The sequence below is a fragment of the Scyliorhinus torazame genome, chromosome 21, assembly GCF_047496885.1.
Source record: "Scyliorhinus torazame isolate Kashiwa2021f chromosome 21, sScyTor2.1, whole genome shotgun sequence".
NCBI lineage: Eukaryota > Metazoa > Chordata > Chondrichthyes > Carcharhiniformes > Scyliorhinidae > Scyliorhinus > Scyliorhinus torazame.
This window is the reverse complement of record NC_092727.1, coordinates 79,442,520-79,469,373: the sequence shown is the minus strand read 5'-3', so window position 1 is coordinate 79,469,373 and position 26,854 is coordinate 79,442,520. Positions and strand designations below refer to the sequence as shown.

Genomic DNA, 26,854 nt, shown 5'->3' with positions numbered 1-26,854 from the left:
TTGACCAGTACAGTTCAGGAGTGGCCAATGTTGGTGTGGCAGGTTGAAGCTGGGTAGGTGGGCTGGGGTATCTGTGATGATGTGGTTTTTAATAGTGGCATGTTGGTTTCATTCCTGCTGTCACAGAGCCTCTGCTGTTATTCCCTGCATGGTGGTCTTAGCCTTACCCGCTGGCATGATGGAGGGCGGGTATCATGTGGATTGGTAACGTCCTTGTTTTGCGGCAGGCTTGGGTTAATGTATACCTTCCCAGGAGCTTCCTTGTTGCAAACTCCCTCCCTTTGTGAGGGGATGGGATGTTACTCAGGGCTGGGAGCCAGGGGAGTTGAGTTAAATGGATGGTACCTGAGATGATGCGCATTGTTGTGTTGAGCTGGGTATCTACAAGACTGGTATGGGATGAGTTGCACCACACTGGTGCACAGTACTCGGCAGTTGAGTAGACCAGTGTTCTTCAAACTCGGGGGCGCGGGTGGGTCGCGGGTGAGTGTCGGGAGGGTCGTGGAGCCGTCCTTCGCGACACTCCCGATCGCGCAAAGCCCCGCGCAGCAGTCGGCTTTTAATAACGCAGGCTGCAAGCGGCCTTTAAAATGGTCACGAACATGTTAAAAAAAAATTGCCCGCATTGCGCATGCGCGCACGATAATTTTGCGCATGTGCGCTGATGATCGGGGGCGCATGCTCAGTGCGGCCGCTATTTTTTTAAACGGCCGCAGCTTTTTGTTTTACAAGTTTGGTTTTATTTTTATTCATTTGTCTTATTCATTTAATTTTTTTTTCCATTTATTCATTTAAAAAAAATATTTTTTACAAGTTCGGGGGGAGGTTTATTTAATAAAATTTTACGGATAAAAATTAAGAACTTTGGGCAAATGGAGACTCCATACTTTCCGACATCGGAAGGCTTCACTTTCATCCAACAGCTTCCATTGGAGGAGCGTGTACAAGGGCCAAAGGGACCCAAAACCATTTCCTCCACTTTTATCAGCCGCAAACAAGATAAGGGAAATTGGTGGGTCGCGCAGTTCGGCCGGCATGGGTCGCAAAGGTCAGCCGGCATGGGTCGCAAAGGTCGGCCTGGTTGGGTCCCGAAGGTTGGCCGGGTTGGGTCCCGAAGGTCGGCCGGGTTGGGTCCCGAAGGTCGGTCGGGTTGGGTCCCGAAAGTTGCCTGGTTGGTAAAAATGGGTCACTGGAAAAAAAGTTTGAAGAACACTGGAGTAGACCATGGCAAGAGCAGGGGTCCTTAAGGTTTGAGCATTATTCTATAAGTGTGGTTGGTGGTCAAGATGTAACTTCACCATGTTTACAATTCTGTCTCATTTCAGGCCAACAACCCACTGTACAAGGCGCCAACTACAACTTTTACAAATTTAACCTACACTGGCAACGTAGACTGAGGGAAGCATCGGCGGGAGAGGGTTGCACAAACCACAGCATCGGAGAGCTTTAATTGGACTACATGGGGCACAAAACCAGGGCGCTTGGGCTTTTATTTCTCTCAGAGATGGCATTCCTTTTACTGGCTTGTGTCAAGCTGCACACAGCCACAACTTCCAATCTGTAAAACCTACCTTCCCTCCATCACTGCATTGAGCCACGGTTCGGTGGTGTTGGTCTCTTTTACCAGTGTTTGAACCTGAATCATATCCACTTAGAACCATTTGAGATAGGAGCAGAAGCAAGCCATTCGGCCCCTCCAGTCTGCACCGCCATTTGAAAAGATGATAACTGATCTTTTTAAGCTACTAGGCTGTCTGAGGATATGTGATTTCGGGATGGTGTCTCTGACCATCCCAATGGATAAATGCACCGTGCCCCTGTATGGGTTTTGATAAAACAAATAAGAAGAAACTGATTCTGATGGCAAGTAGCCAGAGGGGGAGCTGAGGAAGATTCCTTTTACCCAGTGGATTATTATGATCTGGAATTCACTGTTTTAAAGTCTGGTGGGGGCAGGTTCAGCAATAACTTTCAAAAGGGAAATTCTGCAGGGCTGTGGGGCAAGGATAGGGTAGCATGACTAATTAGGTAGCTCATTCAAAGAGTGGCCGCTTTCTGTGCTGTATGATTCTATCAGGGCCTGCCTGCTTCGAATGCTGCTGTGTGTTATTTAATAATTTGAGTTGGGGTGTTTATGATTGGGCCTTAGTGTTCCTGGATGTAGGAAGAAGGGGAAGGAAATGCTCCCGACTGTGTTCCCATTGCCCCTGAGTTCACTGGGCTCAGACTGACAGCTCTGCAGTTGATGTCCCTTGAAAGTCTCTTGTGTCTTATGTATATATCTCTCTTGGTCGGTGAAGGAATACTATAGCTCCATTTTACTGATGTTTTTTTCTAACTGCCGATACTGAACACAGTTAAAGAGTCGGTCACCTCTCACACTGTCAGCACAAAATTGTTGTTAAGGTGAACAAAAGCTTGGTCAAAGGGATGACCTTCGACAGGGGCCGTGAGGGAGGAAATGCCGAGGGAGGGGATTCTAGACCATGGGAGGTCCCGGAGGCAGCGTGGCCCTGTCGACAGTTGGGGGTGAGGTCTATGACATAACTTGTATTTGTGGCCCGTTCAACTCAAACAACCCACACATGGTTTGCCATGGACATTTGAGAGATTCATGAGGCCTGTGCTTGAAATGGGGTAAATTCAGAGGCAGAAACAATGGCTGGGATTTCCCCAGCCCACTGGAGACAGATGGGAGGAGGGAAGGATACTAATATGCCTGCGGAAAGATGTCTGGAAGGGAGTCTGATGTGTTCCCGGAGCCGGGGGATATTTCCTGTGGTAGGAACAGTAGTAGCTCAGGTTAATCAGAGGTGGATGGTCTATTGAGGCCATATAGACCAGGCATTAGGTATTTTACCAGCGTTCTCTCCATGTGGTGATTCTACCAGCTACATCAAGGTGACCTCATAGCAGCATGCTAGAGGGGTCAGAGGCAGCTGGGAGACTTCCTTACTGTCCATGGACAGGCCTCCCAATACCACCACCCCCCCCCCCCCCCCTCCCCTCCTCCCCCCTCCATCCCCATCTTCTGTGGCCCTGACACCCTGCAGTCGTCAGGTCTGCCTGCCTGGCTCTGGCACGTCCCCAAATCATTTTACCTGCCCTTTGAAGGGCATGGCAACAAGAGGGGGCACTGCCATCCTTCTCGCTGCAGCTTGAGTGGTGACCATCTCGATCAGCAGCAATGCCAGGCCTCTAATTGAACTGACAGCTCAAAGGGAGGTGGTGGCATAGTGCTATTGTCACTGGACTAGTAATCCAGAGACCCTGGGTGATGCTCTGAGTTCAAATCCACCGATGCAGATGGTAAAATTTGAATTCAATTTTATTAAATAAGAAGCAATGGTGACCAGAAACTATCATCAATTGTTGTAAAAATCCATCGAGTTCACTAATGTCCTTTAGGGAAGGAAATCTGCCATCCTTATCTGACCTAGCCGATAGGTGACTCCAGATTCACAACATTGTTGGCCTCATTCAAGGGCATTCAGGAATGGGCAACAAATGCTGGCCCTCCATAGGGCAGCACCATGGTTAGCACTGCTGCCTCACAGCGCCAGGAATCCAGGATCAATTCCGCCGTTGGCTCACTGTCTGTGCAGAGCCTGCACGTTCTCCCCGTGTCTGCGTGGGTTTCCTCCGGGTGCTCCGATTTCCTCCCAGTGACCAAAGATGTGCAGGTTAGGTAGATTAGCCATGCTAAATTGCCCCTTAGTGTCCAAGGATGTGCAGATCAGGTGAGGTTACAGGGATAAGGCAGAGAGTGGGCAGTAGGATGTTCAGAGGGTCGGTGCAGACTCAATGGGCAGAATGGCCTCCTTCCGTAGGAATTCTATGGTTCTATGGGAGCAGCCACGGGAATTCCTGTCTCTGCAAGAGTCTGTAATTGGCTCAGGCTAATCCTTGGTCTCTCCTGCCCCCTTGTGGAAGTAGGGTTCTACTCTACAAGGCACAGTCTCTTCTGCATATTTCTTTGTCACAATGGTGGGCAACCAGAGGGGCCACGTTCAGCCCATCTGGGTTCTGAGTGCGGCCACAAGACATTTTGTTGACAATTGCCCCTGCACAGGGTTGCCATATTCCACTGGTTTCCATTCGCATTGGTTTTTTTCCTATTGGTATGACCGACGTGATATACGTAAAACAAGGCCAAGTGAGGTGAGTGCTGATTCCACACGACATTGACTTAGAGGGCCATGAGCTCACTCTGCGTCCAATCAAGTGGAAATATTTATTTTGTTCTTACCACTTATTAACAGTTCTACTCATATATGAATGATTAAGCATTTTCTGTGACTCGCTATGAAATGCTCAGTATTAAATATATCTAATCTTATTCATGGGGTTGTGGTTAGTAACAAGCCCAATTTCAATCTTGCAGCCCACTCAGGTGAAGGAGGGCCACTCAAGCGGCCCACTCACGGGCCTAGGTTGCCCGTCACTGCTTTATGGTGTTGTCACTGAGCATTGGGAGCAATTGCCCAATCTAACAGTGTAGAAACTGCCCACTTTAACTGCAGTTGTTGAGTGCTGGGTGTCTAACAAAGTGTCATAGTAGGGTGTGGTTAATAAACAGGCAGACAACTGGCGATTCAGAATGTGAATGATGCCTCACCCAGTCACTCAGCTTTCCTGAAGTTACAGACAGTGTTTATGGCAGAGTTTGGCCCGTACACCTTGCTGGTTAGTGTTTCCCAGTGAATTAATACCATGCCAAAAGTAAAATGTGATGAATGTAGGAATTTCAGATATATTGTATAATATGTATTTGGTGCAGTAAGGGTTAAAAACCTGGGTAAATGTGTGACTGCTGCAGTCATGTTTTCAAAAATCCTAGTTTGAAAGGCAGCAGGCTTTTTGGAGACAGAGTTGCAATTAAAGCAGCATAAAAGTAAGATCATAATTCATTTCAGCCATGGATATTGATTTCTGAAATTGGGCTAATGGAATTTTGTTTGTATAAAGAGGGTTCCCTGGGGAGTAGATAATTAGAGACATTATGTTCAGCTTAGTGAGATGGTGTAGTTAATGGGAGGAGCCAGAGCTGAAGCACTCAGGTGGTGGGTTTTGAAGTTTCAGTTCAGTTTGGATCTGTCCGTGAACAGGCTAGCTTCTCTCAAAGCAATTTAGTTAAAAAGATTTTATCTGTGAATAGAACAGAAGTTTCTGAAAAGGCTGGCAGTTTAAACAGCAGTTTGACACAGGCAACAATCTGCAAGCTGTTTCCTGGAGGATCTCTCTCAAGTGGTTTATCCAAGACCATCTCTTTACGACAAGTGTTCCTGGGTTGGCTAACTGTATTTAAAAGTGGATTTTGACCTGAGATAGGTTTTGCTTGAGTGGAGATAAAGGATAGCAGGTAGGAATTAGTGTTTCATTGTATTGTTAAGCATTTTGTAACTGGTAATTGGAAGCTATGGTCTTTATAAAGAACAAAGTAAATTACAGCACAGGAACAGGCCCTTCGGCCCTCCCAGCCTGCGCCAATCCAGATCCTTTATCTAAACCTATCTTAAAGAACAAAGAAAATTACAGCACAAATATGGTATGGTATTAGAGTTAGTAATACTGTGTTAGCAATAAAGTTTGTTTTAATCTACCATATCCCTATTTGTGCATGGAATCACTCCTGGAGTGGAGTATCTTTCCCTCACAGTCTTATCAATTGAATAAAATATTGGGGTTTCTGTCCGACGTCCTGCCAACTGTTGGGACCTGATCCGGGATCGTAATAGGAAACAAAAGCCATTGTACGTCTGTCACTGGCAGGGACAGAGGCAGCTCAGCTGAGTTTGCTCATCTTTCCAGGGCCTCAGTTGAGATGCTACTTGGCCTCAGTGTCCACGGTTTAGGGCGAGGAAGGTGCGAGTAACTCCGGCAGGACACCTGATGCTGATCAGTGGCACTGGGAAAGGGGTGCCCAGTTGTGGGGTCAGCCTGTGATGGTGCTCTTCCCAGTCAGGTAGCCTGTTGGCGCTCACTGTATAAGCTGGCATGCAGAGAATAGGCATGCTGGTGCCTGTGAAACTTAATTATTTGTCAGGAACTGCCCGCAGAACACAAAGGACAGAATTTGCCTTTACACAACATCCTTCCTGTTGCTGCCCTCTGCTGGCATCAACTGATGACACAGACAAATCGATACTCACTGCAAGTTTGATTTACTTGTAAATACAGCATTATTTAGCTCACTTAATACAGTTATGTGCTGATTTAAACAGTTACATAAGTTTCAAGACTCACAATATGAGCCAAAATATACTACCCGGTAGAAAGAATTTGGCCAGGCTCGTTCTGGAGGGTGTGTGCTCAGAGTTCTCAAACTCAGGGTGCTGTTGTGCGAATGTTGATCACAGGGTTATCGCTGCCAAAATCTCAGAAACAGCTGCTGTTGAGAAGGTTTAGGTTAAACTATCCTGTTAGTATATAGGCATCATTCATCCTTGAGAGAGCCTTGTTCTTGCTGTTGCGAAACAAAGTGTTATCAGTGAAATGTCCAGTTGCAAGATGTTGTCCTCCAGTTCCCACAAAAGTCATTCTGCTTAAGCTGCAGATTCCACACACACACACATACACAAATCTGTTGGCCTCTTTTACAATCATGCCTCACAGCACAATGTTGGCCATTTTTCCCATCATTCCTCACTTCAGATTGCCACAAAGCACTTACCAGCCAAGGAACTAATTTCAAAGTGTAGTCACTGTAACGTAAGAAACATCAAAGCCAATTTGCGCACAGCAAGATCCCACAGAGAGCCAATGAGACTCTATTTTCATGATGCGGACCGAAGGATGAATATTGATCTTGACACCACAGATTCTTTGTCAAAACAGTTCCATGGAATCTTTAACATCCCCTTGAAGGGGAGGCAGGCAGGCATCTTGGACTAACATCTCAGAGGGAAGAAGAGGGAGAGAAGATCGGGGAAAATCCTAAACACTCAGTGATCACAGGCATTGGCAAGATTCCCAATTCACAGCTGCTGTTGTGCGGATTGGTGGCACCTTTTGATCAACCCTGGTCACTGCGGGCAGTTTTATCCAAAAACTACTTAAAATTTAATCAATCCTTAAGCAATAGCACATGGTAAAATTGTGGCAAATGTTTTGCTTTAAAGGAGGCAGTGGTGTAGTGACATTGTCACTGTACTAGTAATCCAGAGACCCAGGGTAATGCTCTGGACCCAGGGACCGGTGTTCAAATCCCACCACGGCAGCTGGTGAAATTTGAATTTTTAAAACATCAGTAATTAAAAGTCTAATGATGATCATGAAACCATTGTTGTAAAAACCCATCTGGTTCACTAATAAAAAAAATAACATCAGTGCTTTAGATTTTTACCCTTTTTCCCCAAAATATACTTGATTCATGAAATATCTGAAAGAAACATTACAAAACATTTCCAATTGTCATTGCAGAGAGCAAGATGCACTCTGAGGTGCTTCAATACAGCAATGAGAACATTACAAATATTATAATGTTTTCACCAGAGAGAGAACAATGCTGTTCAGATTATATACAAGAGTCATGCTGCACACTGAGGTGCTTCAACACAGTTACATTTCCTATATACAGGAAAGATTAAGCTCACAGTCCAAGAGGTTTCAAACCACTTCAGATTATTCCACATATGTCAGGCTTCCAATCCAGAACATCATGTGTATCCTAGCAGCTAGTATGAATATCAATCACTCCCAGGTCAGTATTAACTGAGTTGCTCTCTCTCTCTCTCGATCCTCCACACCCACTGTACACTGCTCCAGATCAGAATATCTTAACTTTACATAAATGAGGGCCATATTGTGCCAGTGTGACACCAGCCATGATCTGAGGTAGATTCTGGATATTTCTCTGGTGTTGGGACTGTGACACTCAGGATTGGACCTTTTCTGGTCACGTGGGACATGGTCATGCGATGAAATCTGCATCAAGAGTTAACAATCCCAGGGGCAGCATGTGGCGCAATGGTTAGCACTGGGACTACGGCGCTGAGGACCTGGGTTCGAATCCCGGCCCTGGGCCACTGTCCGTGTGGAGTTTGCACATTCCCCCCGTGTCTGTGCGGGTTTCACCCCCACAACCCAGAAGATATGCAGGTTAGGTGGATTGGCCATGCTAAATTGCCCCTTAATTGGAGAAAAAAAACTCTAAATTTATTTAAAATAAGAATCAACAACCCCATTGATAGGGTAGGGGTTATCGAGATAATTTGCGATTCTGTCATTACATAAACTTGAGAACCAAATTAGGTTCTATTAGACCCTAAGACAATTAGGGTCATCCCGGAGAGTTCTGGTGGACAGAGGGAATTGGGGGTGGGGATCAGCTTAGTGAACCTGCCCCAGTTCTCCAATCAGCAATGCCACAATACCCCCTCACCACAACCCACCTTCCCACACTACACCCCCATCACTCACACCTCACCCTCTCAAACCCCCACATCACCTCTTCCCCACCCCTCCCACACCATCCCTTCTTCCTCACACTACCGTGACCTCCTTTTCCGTGACACTGTGCCCCCTCCCCTACTCCTCCACCCCCTCTATCCCACACCTCCCCCTCCCATCACTGCCCCCTCCCCTCAGATCAGCCCTCTCTTCTCTCTACACCATGCCCCTTCTAATAATCTCTATTAGTGCCACAAGTAGGCTTTCATTAACACTGCAATGAATTTATTGTGAAAATCCCCCAGTCGCCATGTTCTACTCCGCCTGTTCAGGTACACTGAGGAAGAATTCAGAATGTCCAATTCACCTAACAAGCACATCTTTCGGGACTTGTGGGAGGAAACCGAAGCACCCGGAGGAAACCCATGTAGACATGGGGAGAACGTTCAGACTCTGCAGAGACAGTGATGCAAGCCGGGAATCAAACCCTGGCCCTTGGCACTGTAAAGCAACAATGATAACAACTGTGCTCCTGTGCTACCATATCTCTCCCCCACATCACCCCCTCCACCTGCACCGCCCCCACACTACCGATTCTCTTCCAACACCCCTCCACTGCCCTTCCCCACCCCCATCTCCCCTCTACCCAGACTCCATCTAAAGAAGTGAGTGACCCTGACTTACCTGAATGGTGACGTTCATCATTGTGACCAGGCAGCACGGTGGCGCAGTGGTTAGCACTGCTGCCTCATGGCGCCGAGGTCCCAGGTTCGATCCCGGCTCTGGGTCACTGTCCGTGTGGAGTTTGCATATTCTCCCCGTGTTTGCATGGGTTTCAACCCCACAACCCAAAAGATGTGCAGGCTGGGTGGATTGGCCACACTAAATTGTCCCTGAATTGGAAAAAATGAATTGGGTATTCTAAAAAAATTTTTTTTAAATCATTGTGACCAGGTCAGTCAGGCTAGTCAGCGCTTCCTTAGCTAATTGTGTGCCTGTTTTGCTAGCACCAACAAGACATTCGGAAGCACCAATTTGCAGCTGAACTTCACAATAACTTCATTGCACTGTTAATGTAAGCCTACTTGTGACACTAAGAAAGATTATTATTATTCAGAGGGAGATGAGATTTGCTTACAGACTGTCGCTGACAATTGAGTGTGAGCAGTGTATTTGCAATATGGAGCAGTCTGCTCTGTTCCGAAAGGTGTTTGATTTCGGAATTCTATAAAGTATTACCAAACATCAGGACATGTCAGTAGAACCTTTTGGGGCTTTCAACCTTATTTTTTAATTCATCAAACTATAATAGATTTTGACAGTTGATATAATAAAGATACTGTTGTATAATTTCTCTCCACGAGTATGAATTTATCTTAGCCTGGTGTTCCTGGAGCAGAGTGTGCCTCCGTGACAGGACTTGGGAATATCTGACACTAACCTTTGCCTCTTTGGGTCACCACCTTTTTTAGTTTTTCACCGTTTCGAAGTTCCCCGTGTCTCCTCTTTAAAGGTGCAAAGTACATGGCCTCACATTTGCTGATGTTGAAATCTATTTGCCACAGTTTTGCCTGTTCAGTCCGTCTGTCAGTATCTCTTTGTAATTTTATGTTTCCATCCGAATTCTCTGACTGGCTTCATGATTGTTTTGAACGTCTATCATTCCTGGAAAACATTACACGGATGAAGCTGCCCCTAATATCTGCATCACAAGATTTTCACATTGAAATAAAGCAAAAGAAACAATTCCTCTGGATGTTCGTGTTAATCAGAATGGATCCAGTATACTGCTCTAATCTCTACTCTCTATTCACAACATAATCCACACTCTTTACTTCATATATGAACCCTGTAGACATGCACCTTGAGATACACAGAACTGTATCATGTAGGATAAGGGTTTGGTACATACAGGATCAACATGGGACTGCGTACAGTACCACCCACACGCTGATGTAAGAGAGCACATGACCCTTACATAGAGGTCAGTATAGTGTTGGGCTACAGCCACGTGTAGAAACAAACACAGAGACTGCTCCTAGGTAGGGTGCTCTTTCAGAGGGAAGGTGCAGACTCGATGGGCCAAATGGCCTCCTTCTGTACCCTAGGAATTCTATGGAATTTCAGAGCAAAGAAATTAGCTTGGACCTTTATTGTACCAATGTATATAATTTCCAGTGGTTAATACTTACTGTTGAACAACCTAAGACTATGAATGCCTTTATAAGACCTACTGAGCTACACTCAATATCATCCAACATACAGTACACATTCCACCATCTTCAGTATGCTCTCCATAAACCCATAATCTCTCCCACCTCAAAGAACAAGAAAAGATGGTCTGCAGTGATTCAAGAAGGAGGCTCACCACCACCTTCTCAAGGGTTATTAGGGATGGGCAATAAATGCTGGCCTAGCCAGTGATGCACGCATCTCATAAAAAGATTTTTGAAATATGTGTACACGGCGGTATGTATCAAATGGAGTGTGCGCACAGTAGTAAATGGATGCAGAGGTTCATGTGTGTAGGTACACCCACAGTGCTGTTAGGGAGGGTGTACCAGGATTTTGACCCAGTGACAGTGAAGGAACGGTGGTATATTTCCAAGTCAGAATGGCGAGTGGCTTGGAGGGGAACTTCCAGGTGGTGGTGTTCCCAGATATCTGCTGCCCTTGTCCTTCAAGATGACAGAGGTCCTGGGTTTGGAAGGTGCTGCCGAAGGAGCCTTGGCACATTGCACTGTGTGTCAGTGATGGTGGGATTGAATATTTAAGGTGGTGGATCGATGCCAATCAAGCGGGCTGCTTTGTTCTGGATGGTCGAGCTTCTTGAGTGTCTTTGGAGCTGCTATACTCATCCAGGCAAGTGGACTGTATCCCATCGCACTCCTGACATGTGCTTTGTAATTGGTGGGGAGTCAGGAGGTGAGTTACCCACAGAATTCCTAGCCCCTGACCTGCTCTCCTAGCCACAGTATTTATATGGCGAACCCAGTTCAATTTGTGGTCAATGAGAACCCCCAAGATGTTGTAAGACACGAAAAATTTGTCACGGATCAGGTGGAGGTAGTTCTGTTCACAAGCTTCATTGAAGATCTTTGATGGCCAGGAGAGGAGTCTGCCTATCTTTCACCCAAGGAGTTAGTTAGTCTCTTCTCAGCTTACAAGCGCAAAAGCAAAGGATATATACTTGGAAGACCCTTATTACCCCTCCCACTGTCCTTTATTCCAGTCTTTCTTTACCAAATCATCTTTGTCCATGACTTGGGAGGTTTGTCCAATGGCGTTATTATTCCAAGTGTTCAATGAGGGTCCTGTGAGTCCTGTGACCTTCGGCAGTGATGAAAGGTCATGTAAACCAGACACATCTCTAGCCTGATAATCCTTCGAAACGGATGAGATATGTATGACTGCTGCCCCCTTGAAAGACTGAGGTCATCTGTCCAAGGTCATGAACACAGGATACATCTTGCCTACGTTCCCTTATCGGCTTTCTCACTCCAGTGAGACAATTGGACCTTTCTTGCACAGACCTTGTATATACATTCAGACTTTGATGGACTGTTGATTGTTCGTGCTCCGTTAGATATGGTGACATGACCCCAGGTCCTAAATCAGTGATTGCCACAAACTGTGTTTTTGTTCTCTGGTCTTAACTCAATGATTGTCAACAACAGCTTTTGGTTTATCGGAGGCCTCGGCATTTTGGGGGACATGTTTCATGCAGACCTTGCGGTTTTAGATTATTCCAGATAGACGTTTATGTTAAATGGCCATGAGGTATGTCTGCAGGCGAGCAAGGCAAATAAGGGTCAGATCGCCCAGAGTTATATCTGGTTTCCAGCTGTTATCCAAGATGGAAACATGCCGAGTCAACAGAATCCCAGTCTGTCCTGACTGGTTACGAGGTGGGTTAATATTTGGATCCTTCAACGTTGATCGTAAGATTATCACAGACCCAGCTCATCTGGCTCTATACATAGACCCAGGCTCCATACGCAGGCCTGGCTCTATGCACAGATCCAGCTCCAACACTACTGGCTCTATTCACAGATCCAGGCTCCATACCCAGTCCTGGCTCTATACATAGACACAGCTTCAGACACACACCCAGGCTTCTTACACAGACCTGGCTCTGTACACAGCTGACACTATAGACAGACCCAGGTTCCATACAGAGACCCGGCTCTATACATAGCTGACACTATAGACAGAAGCAGGCTTTATTCACAGGCCTGGCTCTAAACACTGACCCAGCTCTATACACAGACGTGGCTCTGTACACACACCCAGCTCTATACATACTCCCGACTCTGTAGACACTCCAGGCTCTATACACTGATCCAACACTGTTTACAGTCCCAGTTATATACACACCAGGTTTTATGCACAGACCTGGCTCTGTAGACACTCCAGACTCTATACAGAGCTGGCACTATACACACACACACTCTATACACAGACCCAGTTCTAAACACATTCTTGGCTCTGTACAATGGCCTGGCACTACATAAACACCTGCCTTTGTACACAGACCCAACTTTATACACAGTCCTGGCTCTATACATACACCTCGCTCTACGCGTGTATAACATTGGTGCGTAGATTGCATTATCCAGATAAGACTCTGTGTGGGGATCGTAACTATTTAATAACAACTTGAACAATGAGACTAAAAACCACATCTCCAAATTTATTGATGACACGATAGGAGTAAATATAAAATTTCACAAATTAAGTGAAAGGGTCAAACTGTGGTAAATGGATTTTGATTTGGACAAATGTGAGGTCACCCAGTGAGACCCAAAAAGGACCACACAGGGGACTTTCTAAACGGAGAAACGCTAGAAATCCTGGAGGCACAAGTTCCAGATATATCGATCATTAAAATCTCATCAGCAGGTATAGAATTATGCAAATGGAATTCTGGCCTTTCTATCTGGAGGACTGGAATACAAGGGAGTAGAGAATATGCTTCAGCCAAACAAAGGTCGAGTTCGACCATGGGAGTTACTGTGAGCTGGCCTGGGCACCACACTTTAGGGTGGATAGATTCACATTATGTGCAGACCCGGCTCCATACATGTTCCCGGGCTCCATACACGGTTCCGGGCTCCATACACGGTCCCAGCTCGGTACTCAGATCGCTCAATTTGCATGCATGGTTCCATTCTTTAATTCAATCATGGGCTTCGCCAGCTTGGCCATCATTTGTTGATGCGCTTGAGAAGGTGGTGGCGAGCTGCCTTCTTGAACAGCTGAAGTCCATGTGGTGTTGGTACACCCAGTGCTATTAGGGAGGAATTCCTGGATTTTACCCAGTGACATTGAAGGAACAGCGATATATTTCCAAGGCAGGATGGTGAGTGACTTGGAGGGGAACTTCCAGGTGGCTCCTGACCTTATTACAGCCTTGGTTCAAACATGGACAAAAGAACTGAATGCCAGAGGTGAGGTGAGAGTGACCGTCCTTGACATCAAGGCAGCATTTGACCGAGTATGGCATCAAGGAGCCCTAGAAAAACTTCGAGTCAATGGGAATCGGGGAAAACTCTCAGCTGGTTGGAGTCATACCTGGCACAAAGGAAAATGCTTGTGGTGATTGGAGATCAAACATCTCAGCTCCAGGACATCACTGCAGGTCCCAGGACACTACCCCAGGGTAGTGTCCTGGGACCAATCATCTTCAGCTGCTTCATCAACAATTTCCCTTCCATTGTAAGATCAGAAGTGGGGGATGTTAACAGATGACTGCACAATGTTCAGCACCATTCACAACTCCCCAGATAATGAAACAGTTCATATTCAAATGCAGATCCAGGCTTGGGCTGACAAATGGATGTAACATTCGAGCCACACAAGAACCAGTCAATGACTATCTTCTACAAGAAGGGCCTAATCATCGTCCCTTGACATTCAATGGCATTACCATCACAAAATCCCCCACAATCAACATCCTGGGGATTATCATTTACCACAATCTGAATTGGACTAACAGGTCAGGTCAAAGGCTAGGAATCCTATGGCTTGTAACTCCCTAGGAATGTAATAGAATACTCCACCTGCTTGGATGAGTGCAGTTGTAAACACTTGAGAAGTTCAACACCATCCGGGACAAAGCAGCCCGCTTGATTGCTACCCCTTCCACAAATATTCAATCTCTCCACTACTGACAAACAGTGGCAGCCATGTGTACCACCTACAAGATGCACTGCAGTAACTCACCAAGGTTCCTTAGACAACACTTTCCAAACACACGAGCACTACCACCTAGAAGGACAGCAGCAGATATCTGGGGACACCACCATCTGGGGGTTCCCCTCCAAGTCACTCATCACCCTTACTCGGAAATATATTGCCGTTTGTTCACTGTCCTGGGGCAACATCCTGGAACTCCCACCCTAACAGCACAGTGGGTGTACATACACCTCAAGGACTGCAGAGGGTCAAGGCAGCTTACCACCAACTTTTCAAGGGCAACCAGGGATGAGCAATAAATGATGGCCTAGCCAGTGACGCCCACATCCTGTAAATTGTATTAAAATAAAACACGATGAAGGTTATCTTCACTGAGAAGACAGGACATTGCCTCCACCCTGAGTACAAACAGCAAACTCCTGCTGTTTTATAGAGAAGGGGATACAAGATTTGTCCTGAATCTGAGGGATTGAAATTGAGGGGAGGGGGAATGGGCGGCGAGGATCAATCAGCCGGATCCTCCTGCTGCCTCAGGCTCCCTGAACTGCACATTCCACCTGCTGATGCTACACAGCAGCGGAACTCGGAGCTCCTCCAGCGTCCCGGCATGCTTCACAGCATAAACTCGGAGGACCTCCAGCTCCTCCAGTGTCCCGGCATGCTTCACAGCATAAACTCGGAGGACCTCCTGCTCCTGCACGGTCCCAGCAAGCTTCACAGCAGAAGCTCAGAAGACTTTCGACTCCTCCACGCTGCCATCATGGCTGCCTTCATTGAAGCAGAGTCCAGTCCGCAGAGACCTCAGTTCGGGTGTCGGTATCTGACCGACCCGGGCCTAGTTTTTCAACATAATGCCTGGTGAGAATGTGCGCGACAGACCTTCCCCAAACTCTGATTGTCAATTCTCCCATACGCTACCCCCCCCCCGCCCCCGCCCCGGCCCCGGCAGCACATGCTGTCGCTCAAAATGATCTGTTTATTTCATTACCAGTTTTAATGCTTTCCCCGGCGGGCTTATACATATTCATTATCCTGCTGACGTGCAAAACACTCCACCTAAACACGCAATTTTCATGACATTCACATATTGGGTTTGGCGTCTTGGAATAAAGGCTGAATTAATCGTCCCTTAATGCCACAAGAATGTTCAGACTCCTATCAATGTGCGTTCTGTTATGTGCTGACTGTAGCGTTGACTGGAGTTACATGTCGGTCATGTAGAGTTAGCAGGCGCCCTTCTCTGAGGCATGTTGGTTGGATTTTTTTTACTGCAATCCAAAAGCTTTCCCTTCTTCCAATAGCTGTGGGTACTGAGGCTTTCCTTTTCTCCTGTCACACAGGGATAATGTAGAGTGGTCTGAAGAGCAGGAGGCTGCAGCCAGGAAAACAGTTGAAGAAAACTTTACCCAGCTTGTATCTTCAGAGAAACAAGGTGAGTGAATCACAATCACTTTAGTTTGCTTCAACAGGTTAGTACTAGCTCAAGGGAAGACCTGTCAATTTTTAAAAACCCATAAAAGAGACATTTTGTATCCCAAGTATGATTGGTATTTTTAGCACTAAATCTCTGCAAATGTAAACACTTTGATGCTTGTACAAACTATTGGTATCTTGGTAGTGAATGGCACAGTGGTTAGTGCTGCTGCCTCACAGATCTAGGGACCGGGTTCAATTCCAGCCTTGGGTGACTGTGTGTAGTTTGTACATTCTCCCCTTGTCTGCATGGGTTTCCTCCCGGTGCTCTGTTTCCCCTCACAGTCGAAAGATGTGCAGGCTTGATGGATTGGCCATGATAAATTGCCCCATAGTGTCCAGGGCTGTGCAGGTTTATGAGATCGGGCGGGGTGGGTGGGAGAATGGACATGGGAATAGTGTTCATTTGAAGGATTGCTGCAGACTCGATGGGCCGAATGTAGCGATTCAGCCCACGTTCTATGATACTTATTCATTGTGCCATAGTCCTTCAGCACAGTCAGCAGTGCAATACGCTTCTGACCCAAGACCTCTGTCTGGATTTTCACTCCGTGTCTTTCTTTCTCTCGTTCTCTCTTTATTTGCTTTTCCTTATTTTATCAACAGTCCGGGTTCCTCCGAAGCTATTGTGTTTTCATCAAAACCACAAAAGAAATACCTGATACAGACTGGAGCTGACCATAACTCACTATTCAGCCTCATTAAGAAACCAAAGCTGTGACTTGATTTCCAGAATGTGATTTGTGCATCCAACTAAAATGCAGGCAGTGCCTAAAGAACATGGAAATGAACATTAATGCAGAGTGGATAATTTGACACTACTTCCAGAGGAAATTCTAAGCCCATTTCTCAAGAGTGAATTAAGTTGTGCAATCAGTGCACATGTCCTCGCATTCCATTCTAGAGAGTACTAGAAATAAGCTGTGACCTTGTAGGCTTTCTTACCTCTGCCCCAAGACCTCTCTCTGTCTTTCTCTCTCTCTCTTTATTTTCTTTTCCCTATTTTATCAGCAGTTAGTTTTCCTCTAAAGCTATTGTGGTTTCATTAAGAACCAGCAGGTTATCTCCTAATCAACCTCATTCTTTCTCGGGACCCAAAAGCTGTGGAATTATTCTAATTTTCCAATGTCTTTCACTGTCAGCCTAAAACAAGTTTATAATTTCAAATTGGGATCTCTGTTCAAGTCGTTACAAATGTAGCACTTTTAACCTCAACCTGTGTATGTTAGCTGTGTGGTCAAGTGTGCTTCTGTGACGCATTCAGCAATTGGAAAACTTATTTTAGTATCCTTCTCAAATTTGTCTTGCTTTCCAAACAGTGGAATATGAGAACAAGGCCAACAGCTACTGGAATGACTTCTACAAAATCCACGAGAACAAATTTTTCAAAGATCGTCACTGGCTTTTCACCGAGTTTCCTGAGTTGGTTTCCAGTTGTAAGCCCTCCTCATTGGATAAAACCAGGCCTGCTCCAGCAGCATCTAGCCACAGCAATACTCAGTACCAGGGCTGCCTTGACAGCACTGTTGAAAATGGCTCCCACCTCTCCCAGATGTGTGCTGAAGAGGCGGTTGTTTGTATCCAGGAGAAGAATAATTTGAAAGTTGATGCTGACAGTGTGTGGGACGGTCAGGGAATGGACAGACTTGTAGCCTTGTCTTCAGGGATTATGCCACCGATGCGCAACCAGCTGAGTGAGCCAGAACTATTGGATGCAAATTACTCGGGAGCTTCTGCGACATTCCGTATTCTTGAGGTAACGCGGGATGTTTCGCAATGTTTTACAACACAGAAACAGGCCATTCGGCCAAACTAGTTCATGCTGGTGTTGATGCTCTGCGCAAGCCCCCTCCCATCTTTCCTCATCTAAATCTATCATTGTAACCATCGATTCACCTCTCCCTCAAACACTTTTCCAGCTTCCCCCTAAATGCATTCACTCCCAGTGGTCACGAGTTCCACCTTCGCACCACTCTTGTTTTTTTTAAATTCCCTATTGGATTTCTTGGTGGTTTTTGTTAAGCATTACAACTTAGCTAACCCCCAATTACTTAGTGGGCGACTGCACAACAGCACGTAATACTTCACTAACCAACCAAGAGGATCCTAGACGGCACTACTGTCTGTGATTTCAGACACTTGGAGCAATGTGGATGAAAAATGTTTTGTCAGCCAAGGAAATGACTACTAGGGGAAATTGTTCTAGCTCGTATACACTGAGAGAAATGAGGTCTCTTTCCTTATCAAACTCGTCTGAGGATCATCAGACCTCAGCTACTTGCAAGAACCAAGTAAGATTCTTTGCTGTGTCAATGAGCTGGGATCTGGTGCTAGCCTCATTGGTTGGAATTATTTAGTGGCTGGGTATTTCTGTCAAATATTTGATTTTATAGAAGTCTTTAGGCTGAAGGAAGTGAAAAAATTATTTATATCTTGTGGCTGACCCATCACCATTAACACAATGACATGCAAAACTTATTTTAATGTAACTGCCAAGGTATTTTTTTACCTGTAATTTTAATTTCTGGAATTAACATTTGAGCTAAATGTAGTGAGGCGGAATCACAGCTCAACAAAGTAGCAAAATGCACCTGGAACTCAGAAAAGTCTGTTCCCCACAAAGCATATCAATTTGTGCAAGAAACACATTTGGAGAAAGATATTTTAAACTCCTGAGTAAATTTACTGAGTGGTGCTGTGCTGTTGGAAGTATCATCTTTCAGAAGAGCTATTTAACCAAGGTCCCATTTGCACACACCGATGGATGTGAAAAATCCCATGACAAAACCATGTTGCCTCTCGCTAATACGTCCACTTGCTTCCAAATGGGAGCAAATTCTGTCTTGAAGAATCCTCTCGAATAATTTACCTACCACTGACATAAGGCTCACCGGCCTGTAATTTCCTGAATTATCCTTGCTACCCTTAAACAAAGGAACAACATTAGCTATTCTCTAGTCCTCTGGGACCTCACCTGTGGCTGCAGCTGGCTTTCTGACCTGGCCTCTGCTCTCTCTCGCCCTCGCTGTCTGGTCCGGGTGCTACCAAATCCAGCCGTCTCACACTAAACTCTGCCTGGCTGGCCTCTGGCTCTGATCGAGTTGCCCCCCTCCAGCTGGCTGCTGCTCCCCGATTCCCTGAGACATGACGCCGGCACTTGTAGTCGCTCATCTCTTGGCTCTTGCTCGGGTGGCAAGGCATCGAACCTCGACGACCATGTGTGGTCCTGGCTGGCTGCTGCTGTTGACTATCTGGCCCGGTAGCCTCTGTTCTTTTTGGTTGGTTGCCCACCCACGCTCAGCCCTGGCCTGGTGGTCGAGAGTCGCCTGCTGCTCCCCTTGATGGCCATTGGTCAGCGTCGCCTCCTTGCCTCACTGAAGGCTTTGCGGCAGAGGTGGACTTACGATCCTGGTGGCTCATACAGCGACCTCTCCGTATGGGGCCCTCCCATTTGCTGGGGCCCAGCGCTCTGTGTTTCTTTGTAAGTTCGCTATATAAATGCAAGTCTTTCTTTGTTGAATAATTCAAAGAAGTGAAAGAGCTTAGACAAGATAAACATCTGCATGTTTAACACAGTCACTGATTTCACAACACATGCACATGTTTTAAACCAGAGAAAGTTAAACATAACTTTTAACTAGTTTATGCAGAGTGTGGTGAGCAAGCTGACTATCAGGAGATTGAAGAGAGTTGGATAAGCTGAGAAAGATTTTATCGGTGTCAGATATCACAGCATATGTTTCCTAAAGAGGAGGACTGTGTTGCTGTTCTCACGCCCTGCCCATTGTGTTCCAGTGGAGCATTGAGCTAACAAGTCCAAGCTACAGCGACAGTTTGGATGTTACACTTACTGATCTCTGACCTGGTCTTGGGTAAAGGAAAATTAGTCTAGGTTCCTGTTCTTCAACAAGAGTGACCTCTGCTGGAGGTGTGTGGGGATAAAATGAGGGTGGAATATTTTCCAGCTGGGGTTTCAAGAAGGTGAAAGAGCCCCTCAAGACAGTCACTGCTCCTGGTGTAAGAATCTGACAAGTTGCCCAATGACTGTGACACCTCACTTCAAGAGGAATGATTAAAACATCACCGGAAGATTATCATTTGCACTTTAACCTCCCAAACATCACACTCCTCTCCTTCACAAAGTATCCAACCTTTATTGAGTCTTCTCCGATCTTTGATGAATTGTCTCTCAGTGTACAGGTCAAAAGTCCATTTGATGTGGATAAGTGTTAAGATCAAAGGGCAAGCCTCTGTCAGGAACATCCAGAAGGTTAAAGGTCAAGATTGGAGCAATCTAATCACTCCACATCTCTTTAAACAGAGCCAGGCATTTTTACTGCCTATTGTAGCCGAGCTGCTAGAGTGAAAAATTGCACTGTACTATTGAAGAGGGTCAGGGAGTTATCCTCGTGTACTGTCTGACATTTCTCCCTTGATCAATCACAACTGTGTATGAATTAGTAATTTGCCATCTTGGTGACAACCGTAATACTTTGTCTTTCCGCAGTTAAGGTGTTTGTTAGTTACACCAGTCTCCACTCCCAGGTTGCTGCAGTTTCTGCTAATGTGAGTCTTGCCCCACACTGTCATTTTTGTTTGCCTTTGTCGGGAAAGGTCACGGCTTTGGGATTTTTGGTCCCGGGCACGGAATAAACAAGTCAAACACTAACATGGTGCCAGTAGGAATGTGTACTTGAATCTCAGTGTGGGTCTGGTTCTGGGTAAGATTTTCCTGCTTTTAAATGTAATCCCAGTAAAATGACTTAAAAACCCCTGTCTTCAATCTGAGGTTGAGGGTTGAGATAGGGAGAAACATCTCAAACTGTATGCCTTTTGAAGATTCTTGTCTCAAATGAGGTGGTTCCTGTTTTTCACCGTAAAATGGGGAAGTTTCTTATTGAGAATCTCAGATGAAGGATACCAGCACCAATGAAAAGACCTGAGAAGGCCAGTTCAGTGGGCAAGTGGAGGTCAGGTGACACTGAGCTCAGGTTTTCAAAGCCTGCAGGAAAGGGAATAATTTAAAGATCAGCTATGATGTCATTGAATGGTGGAGCAGGCTCGAAGGGCCACATGGCCTATTCCTGCTCCTAGTTCTTATGAATACTGTCGGAGACCCAGTCCTTGATCCAAGTTCAGTGGGGAGAATTACATTTATATTTAGCCGTTCTCTACCAAACTTCGCCAAATATTCAATTACTTTTTGAACTGCAGTTACTTGTGGGCAACCATTTTATACACAGCAAGATCCCAGACACGGCACTGAGATGAATGCCCAGTTAATCTGTCTAGATTGTGTTGATCAAGGGAGAAATGTCAGACTAGGATAACTCCCTGTCCCTCTTCAATAGCACAGTGCAATTTTTCACTCGAGCAGCTCGGCTACAATAGACAGTAAAAAGTGCCTGGCTCTGTTTAAAGAGATGTGGAGTCATTAGATTGCTCCGATCTTGACCCTCTGGATGTCCCTGTTCCTGACAAAGGCTCTTTGACCTTAACACATATCCACATCAAATGGACTTTTGAAGACATCTTTTCAATATCTATCTTTGATTTTAATGCTTTATGTAAGTTTCAGTGAGGGCACAAATATCCTGCTTTGTGTTTGTATGAGTTAGCATTGTGGATAGCACAATTGCTTCACAGCTCCAGGGTCCCAGGTTCCATTCCGGCTTGGGTCACTGTCTGTGCAGAGTCTGCATATCCTCCCCGTGTGTGCGTGGGTTTCCTCCGGGTGCTGCGGTTTCCTCCCACAGTCCAAAGATGTGCAGGTTAGGTGGATTGGCCATGATAAATTGCCCTTGGTGTCCAAAATTGCCCTTAGTGTTGGGTGGGGTTACGGGGATAGGGTAGAGGTGTTGACCTTGGGTAGAGTGCTCTTTCCAAGAGCCGGTGCAGACTCGATGGGCCGAATGGCCTCCTTCTGCACTGTAAATTCTATGATAATCTGATAATTATTCTCAGGTTCAGCAGTGTCAGACACTCCCTCTAACAGCCTGGAATGTCCTCACACTGGACAGTGTTTATCTGTCCGATGGTATAATCCAGGAACTGATGGAAGTGCCCCTCGCTAAAACCCGATATTTGTGCCTTTTTGAGCATCGATCCACAGCATATCCAATCCTTCTGAAGGAATATTGTGAAGTCCGGTATGACTCATTAAGCTGGTTTGATCATCATCGTGTGTGCCCTCAGGATGGTCGTCGGCTCATAGTCTGCTTTGTGACTCTCTGTCCTCTGTCAGTATTTTCAGTTTCCTTCTCGTTCCACTTAATGTTTATGTCCCACCAGCACAGTGGTTAGCACTGCTGCCTCACTGCGCCAGGAACCCGGGATCGATTTCGACCTTGCGTGACAGTGTGGAGCTTGTATGTTCTCCCTGTGTCTGCATCGGTTTCTTCCCACAGCCGAAACATATGCAGATTAGGGGATTGGCCATGTTAAATTGCTGCTTAGTGTCCAGCGGTTCGGTGGGGTTACGGAGTTGCAGGGATAGGGTGGGGAAGTGGGACGTGTGCTCGTTTGGAGGGTTGGTTCAGACCCAGTGGGCCGAATTGCCTCCTTCTGCACCGTAGAGATTCTATGATTTCTGATTACATTTTCCAGTGGCCGGCACGGTAACAGTGGTTAGCACTGTTGCTTCACTGCTCCAGCGTCCCAGGTTCAATTCCCGGCTTGGGTCATTGTCTGTGCGGAGTTTGCACCTTCTCCCCGTGTCGGCATGGGTTTCTTCCAGGGGCTCCGGTTTCTTCCCACAGTCCAAAAATGTGCAGGTTGTGGATTGGCCATGCTAAATTGCCCATCGTGTCCAAAAAGGTTAGGTGGGTTACGGGGATAGAGCAGAGGTGTCGGCTTAAGTAGGGTGCAGACCCGATGGGCTGAATGGCTTCCTTCTGCTCTGTAAATTCTATAGTTTAAAGACCTCACTGACCACATGCATCCCTATCTCTATTTTTCCTTTATCTCACTGCATTCACACTCCTATATAGGGTATATTCCAGACAAGGCAGGGACCTTCCAATACATGAAATTCTTCTTGTTCACAGTCTTTGGGGAACCAACTTTGCTGTCTTCCTTGGTGAGCGTTTTAACCACCCTTTGCGATTTTGGAATTAAATGTTTTGTGTATACCTTGCTTTAAAATGCCAAACATTTAAAAGTTCGAAAAGTAGTCCGAAAAGATTCCAAAACATGTCAAGTTTCTGCTGTACCTCATCTCAGCAACCTAAGATGGTAGAAAAGTTGTAAATAGATGGGACCATTCAGCCCATCGAGCAGATATATTTTACATACAATCTGCTCTATCAGTAGCCTGGGCTACTTCCCTACTGACCTTAACAGTAGAGCCAGAAAAGTTCCAGAAGCTTCCATTCTGCAACCTTTATTGATGTGCCTCCTTCAATTTGACAGATACAACAGCTCCATCTGAATTTATTCCAATGTATTTGTATTTGTTTTATTGCCACGTGGGTTTCCTCCGCGTGCTCCAGTTTCCTCCCACACGTCACGAAAGACGTGCTATTAGGTAATTTGGACATTCTGAATTCTCCCTCAGTGTACCCGAACAGGCGCCGGAATATGGCGACCAGGGGCTTTTCACAGTAACTTCATTGCAGTGTTAATGTAAGCCTACTTGTGACAATAATGGTTATTATTATTATATTAAGTGGAAACATCCTCCCAGTATTGTTACAACTGGTGCCAATTTACCCAAGCTTTCTTGATTTAGAGACAGAGTGAGTTTATTAGTCACTAAAATGTGAGAAGAAAATAATAAAAATACAACATACATACACCCAGATTAGAAATCAGAGTCCAAAAATGAAAGTTTAAAAGATATACAAATCAGTTTTTGGCTTGTCCGTGAAGTTAGATGGTGAGACGTTGCACAGGTAAATTGTCTGATTCTGGTAGCGCTGACTTTGGGAGTTAAGTCGTTGATCTGGAGATTCTTGGTTCTTCTCTGGTGCGGCCGCATTTGGAGTATTGCGTGCAGTTCTGGTCGCCGCATTACAGGAAGGATGTGGAAGCATTGGAAAGGGTGCAGAGGAGATTTACCAGGATGTTGCCTGGTATGGAGGGAAGATCTTATGAGGAAAGGCTGAGGAACTTGAGGCTGTTTTCGTTAGAGAGAAGAAGGTTAAGAGGTGACTTAATTGAGGCATACAAGATGATCAGAGGATTAGATAGGGTGGACAGTGAGAGCCTTGTTCCTTGGATGGTGATGGCTAGCACGAGGGGACATAGCTTTAAATTGAGAGTAGATAGATATAGGACAGATGTCAGAGGTAGGTTCTTTACTCAGAGAGTAGTAAGGGCGTGGAATGCTCTGCCTGCAACAGTAGTGGACTCGCCAACAATAAGGGCATTTAAATGGTCATTGGATAGACATATGAATGATAATGGAATAGTGTAGATGGGCTTTAGATTAGTTTCACAGGCCGGCGCAACATCGAGGGCTGAAGGGCCTGTACTGCGCTGTAATGTTCTATGTTCGGGTTAGCTGAAAAGAGTAGTTCTGTTTCCTTTTCGACTGTGACTTTGCCTTGCTTCCAGCAGTCAGAGCAAGACTTCTCTTTTCCTGCAAGTGCAGAAATGCCGAACGGATGCTCCTTAGCTGTGACCTTCATAGCACACACTTGCACAGTAAAACTAGAACAGCAGACTAGCACACACAGACCAGGGTTGCAGTTATTTTTTAACCCCTATTCTTGTGTATTCCTGGAAAGGAAAGAACTATCTTTCACCCAGAAACTACTTTCTTTCAACTTGCATCATGACCACAGAATGGAATATAAGTAACAGGTGATGGTTTCTGCTGAGATATTAATTACCCCATTATCTCTGCAGCCAGAGGAGATTACAGTTCAGTTTTTGCCATTTTCCCTTTGAAGTGTCTGTCTGAAGTTCCTTGACACGTTTCAGATGTGACATTCCATGGTCTCTCTCAAAACGAAGTACAATCCACACACAAACTTTCCAGCGAGTCACTGAAGTACATTCTGTGAATTTACATTCTCATCTACCTTTGGCTTGTGTGTCCTTTTTTAAAAACGCGTGCCTTACTTAAAAGTTCAATATGTCTGTAAGTAATTCAGGCTATGATCCATTATCATGACAGTATCTACCCTATCAAGTTCCCTTGGGATCCTCTATGTTTCAGTATGTTTTATGAGGAGGCGGTGGCATAGTGGTATTGTCACTGGACTAGTAAACCAGAAACCCAGAGTAATGCTCTGGGGACCCGGGTTCGAATCCCACCACTGCAGATGATGAAATTTGAATTCGATAAAAATCTGGAATTAAAAGTTGAATGATGACCATGAAATATTGTTAATTGTCGTAAAAAAACATCTGGTTCACTAATGTCTTATAGGGAAGGAAATCTGCCATCCTTACCTGGTCTGGCCTACATGTAACTCTAGACCCACAGCGATGCAGTTGACTGCAATTAGGGATGAGCAATAAATGCTGACAGCAACGCCGATGTCCCATGAACAATTTTTTTTTAAAGTAAGATCACCTCTTATTCTTCACTCAAAGGGTTGTGAATCTTCGGAATTTCTTAAGAGAGCTGGGGTTGCCTCGTCATTGAATATATTCAAAACAGAGGTTGATAGATTTTTGAATATTATGGGGATAATGTGGAAAGATGAAATCGAGCTCAGTAACCATTCATGATCTTGCTGAATGACAGAGCAGACTCGGCAGTCCGAATGCCAATCCGGCTCCTATTTCGCATCTTCCTTTCCTACTCCAGGTGCTTTTGGACATTTTTCTACATTAAAGGCAATGTATAAATGCAAGTAATAGAGATGATTCCTAACATGGCGTTCATTTGGAACAGTCTTAACAAATACACTGTGCCGCATTGAGATATTCCTTTTGTATGTACCAAACATTTCTTTCTCTTTTCACCAGGTCGGTTGTGGAGTCGGAAATACTGTGTTCCCCATTCTACAGACCAACAAGTAAGAACAGTTATTCCCTCGTCCCATCGATCACGGTGGTGGGCACCAGATTATACCCCCCTATTGGGCTCATTCGTGATGACAAATTCAGTGTCAAATTGGCACAATAAATGCACTGTTGTCTGAGCCACAAGGCTGTTGGGGGAGATGGTGACGTTGTGGTAATGTCACTGAGCTGGTAATCCAGAGACCTAGGCTAATGATCTGGGGACATGGGTTCAAATCCCACCATGGCAGCTGGTGGAGTTTGTATTAAATTAATAAAAACCTGGAATGTAAAGCTAGCCTCAGTAATGGTGACCGTGAAACCTGATCCTGCTATCGCTCGATGTCAGCAGAGGTGTGCTTGGCCGCAGGAGGCACTGGATCAGGGCATTTTCATTTACCTCCATTACCTGAACTAGGGTTGGGGCTAACTCCAGATTCATGTTCGCTAACTGCGCACAATTAGTTTCTGATGTCTGTTTAACCTGATAGCCAGTTAGCGTTCCAGATTCTGTGTTATCCCCCGTTTCGCAGAAATTGTGTACATAAAGCAGGAACTGTGGTAAAAAGGGTTAATGGGATCCTGACGTCTAGTTTACAAGCATGAATGCAACGGGTGTGGAGAAAAAAAATTGTCCAACGTTTTTAGTTCTGTTGCTTTACAGGAGCATGTCACGTTAGAGTGTTCATCTCTGGGCAGTTTTAGAAAATTGTTAGATTACTGATGGTGCTGTCAATAACTCTCCTCTTGTACCCTTGCAGTGACCCAGGGCTGTTTGTTTACTGCTGTGATTTCTCCTCTGCTGCCGTGGAACTCGTCAAGGTGAGAAAAGCTG

At 45.5% G+C, this 26,854-nt stretch overlaps 2 protein-coding genes across 2 annotated transcripts in view; both read left to right on the top strand.

The window, feature by feature from the left end:
* LOC140398366 (integrin beta-3-like) overlaps positions 1 to 9,741 on the top strand; it is a 229,271-nt gene extending 219,530 nt beyond the window's left edge. The window contains exon 15 of the mRNA XM_072486981.1: positions 1,326 to 9,741. Within this exon, the coding sequence (XP_072343082.1) occupies positions 1,326 to 1,397 (72 nt within the window). The 3' untranslated portion in view covers positions 1,398 to 9,741. The remainder of the gene's footprint in view (positions 1 to 1,325) is intronic.
* A 5,479-nt stretch (positions 9,742 to 15,220) lies between these two features.
* The window catches only part of mettl2a (methyltransferase 2A, methylcytidine), a 58,945-nt gene continuing 47,311 nt past the window's right edge, over positions 15,221 to 26,854 (top strand). The window contains exons 1-5 of the mRNA XM_072486982.1: positions 15,221 to 15,447; positions 15,930 to 16,021; positions 17,382 to 17,818; positions 25,984 to 26,033; positions 26,781 to 26,841. Coding sequence (XP_072343083.1) covers positions 15,248 to 15,447; positions 15,930 to 16,021; positions 17,382 to 17,818; positions 25,984 to 26,033; positions 26,781 to 26,841 — 840 coding nt within the window. The 5' untranslated portion in view covers positions 15,221 to 15,247. The remainder of the gene's footprint in view (positions 15,448 to 15,929; positions 16,022 to 17,381; positions 17,819 to 25,983; positions 26,034 to 26,780; positions 26,842 to 26,854) is intronic.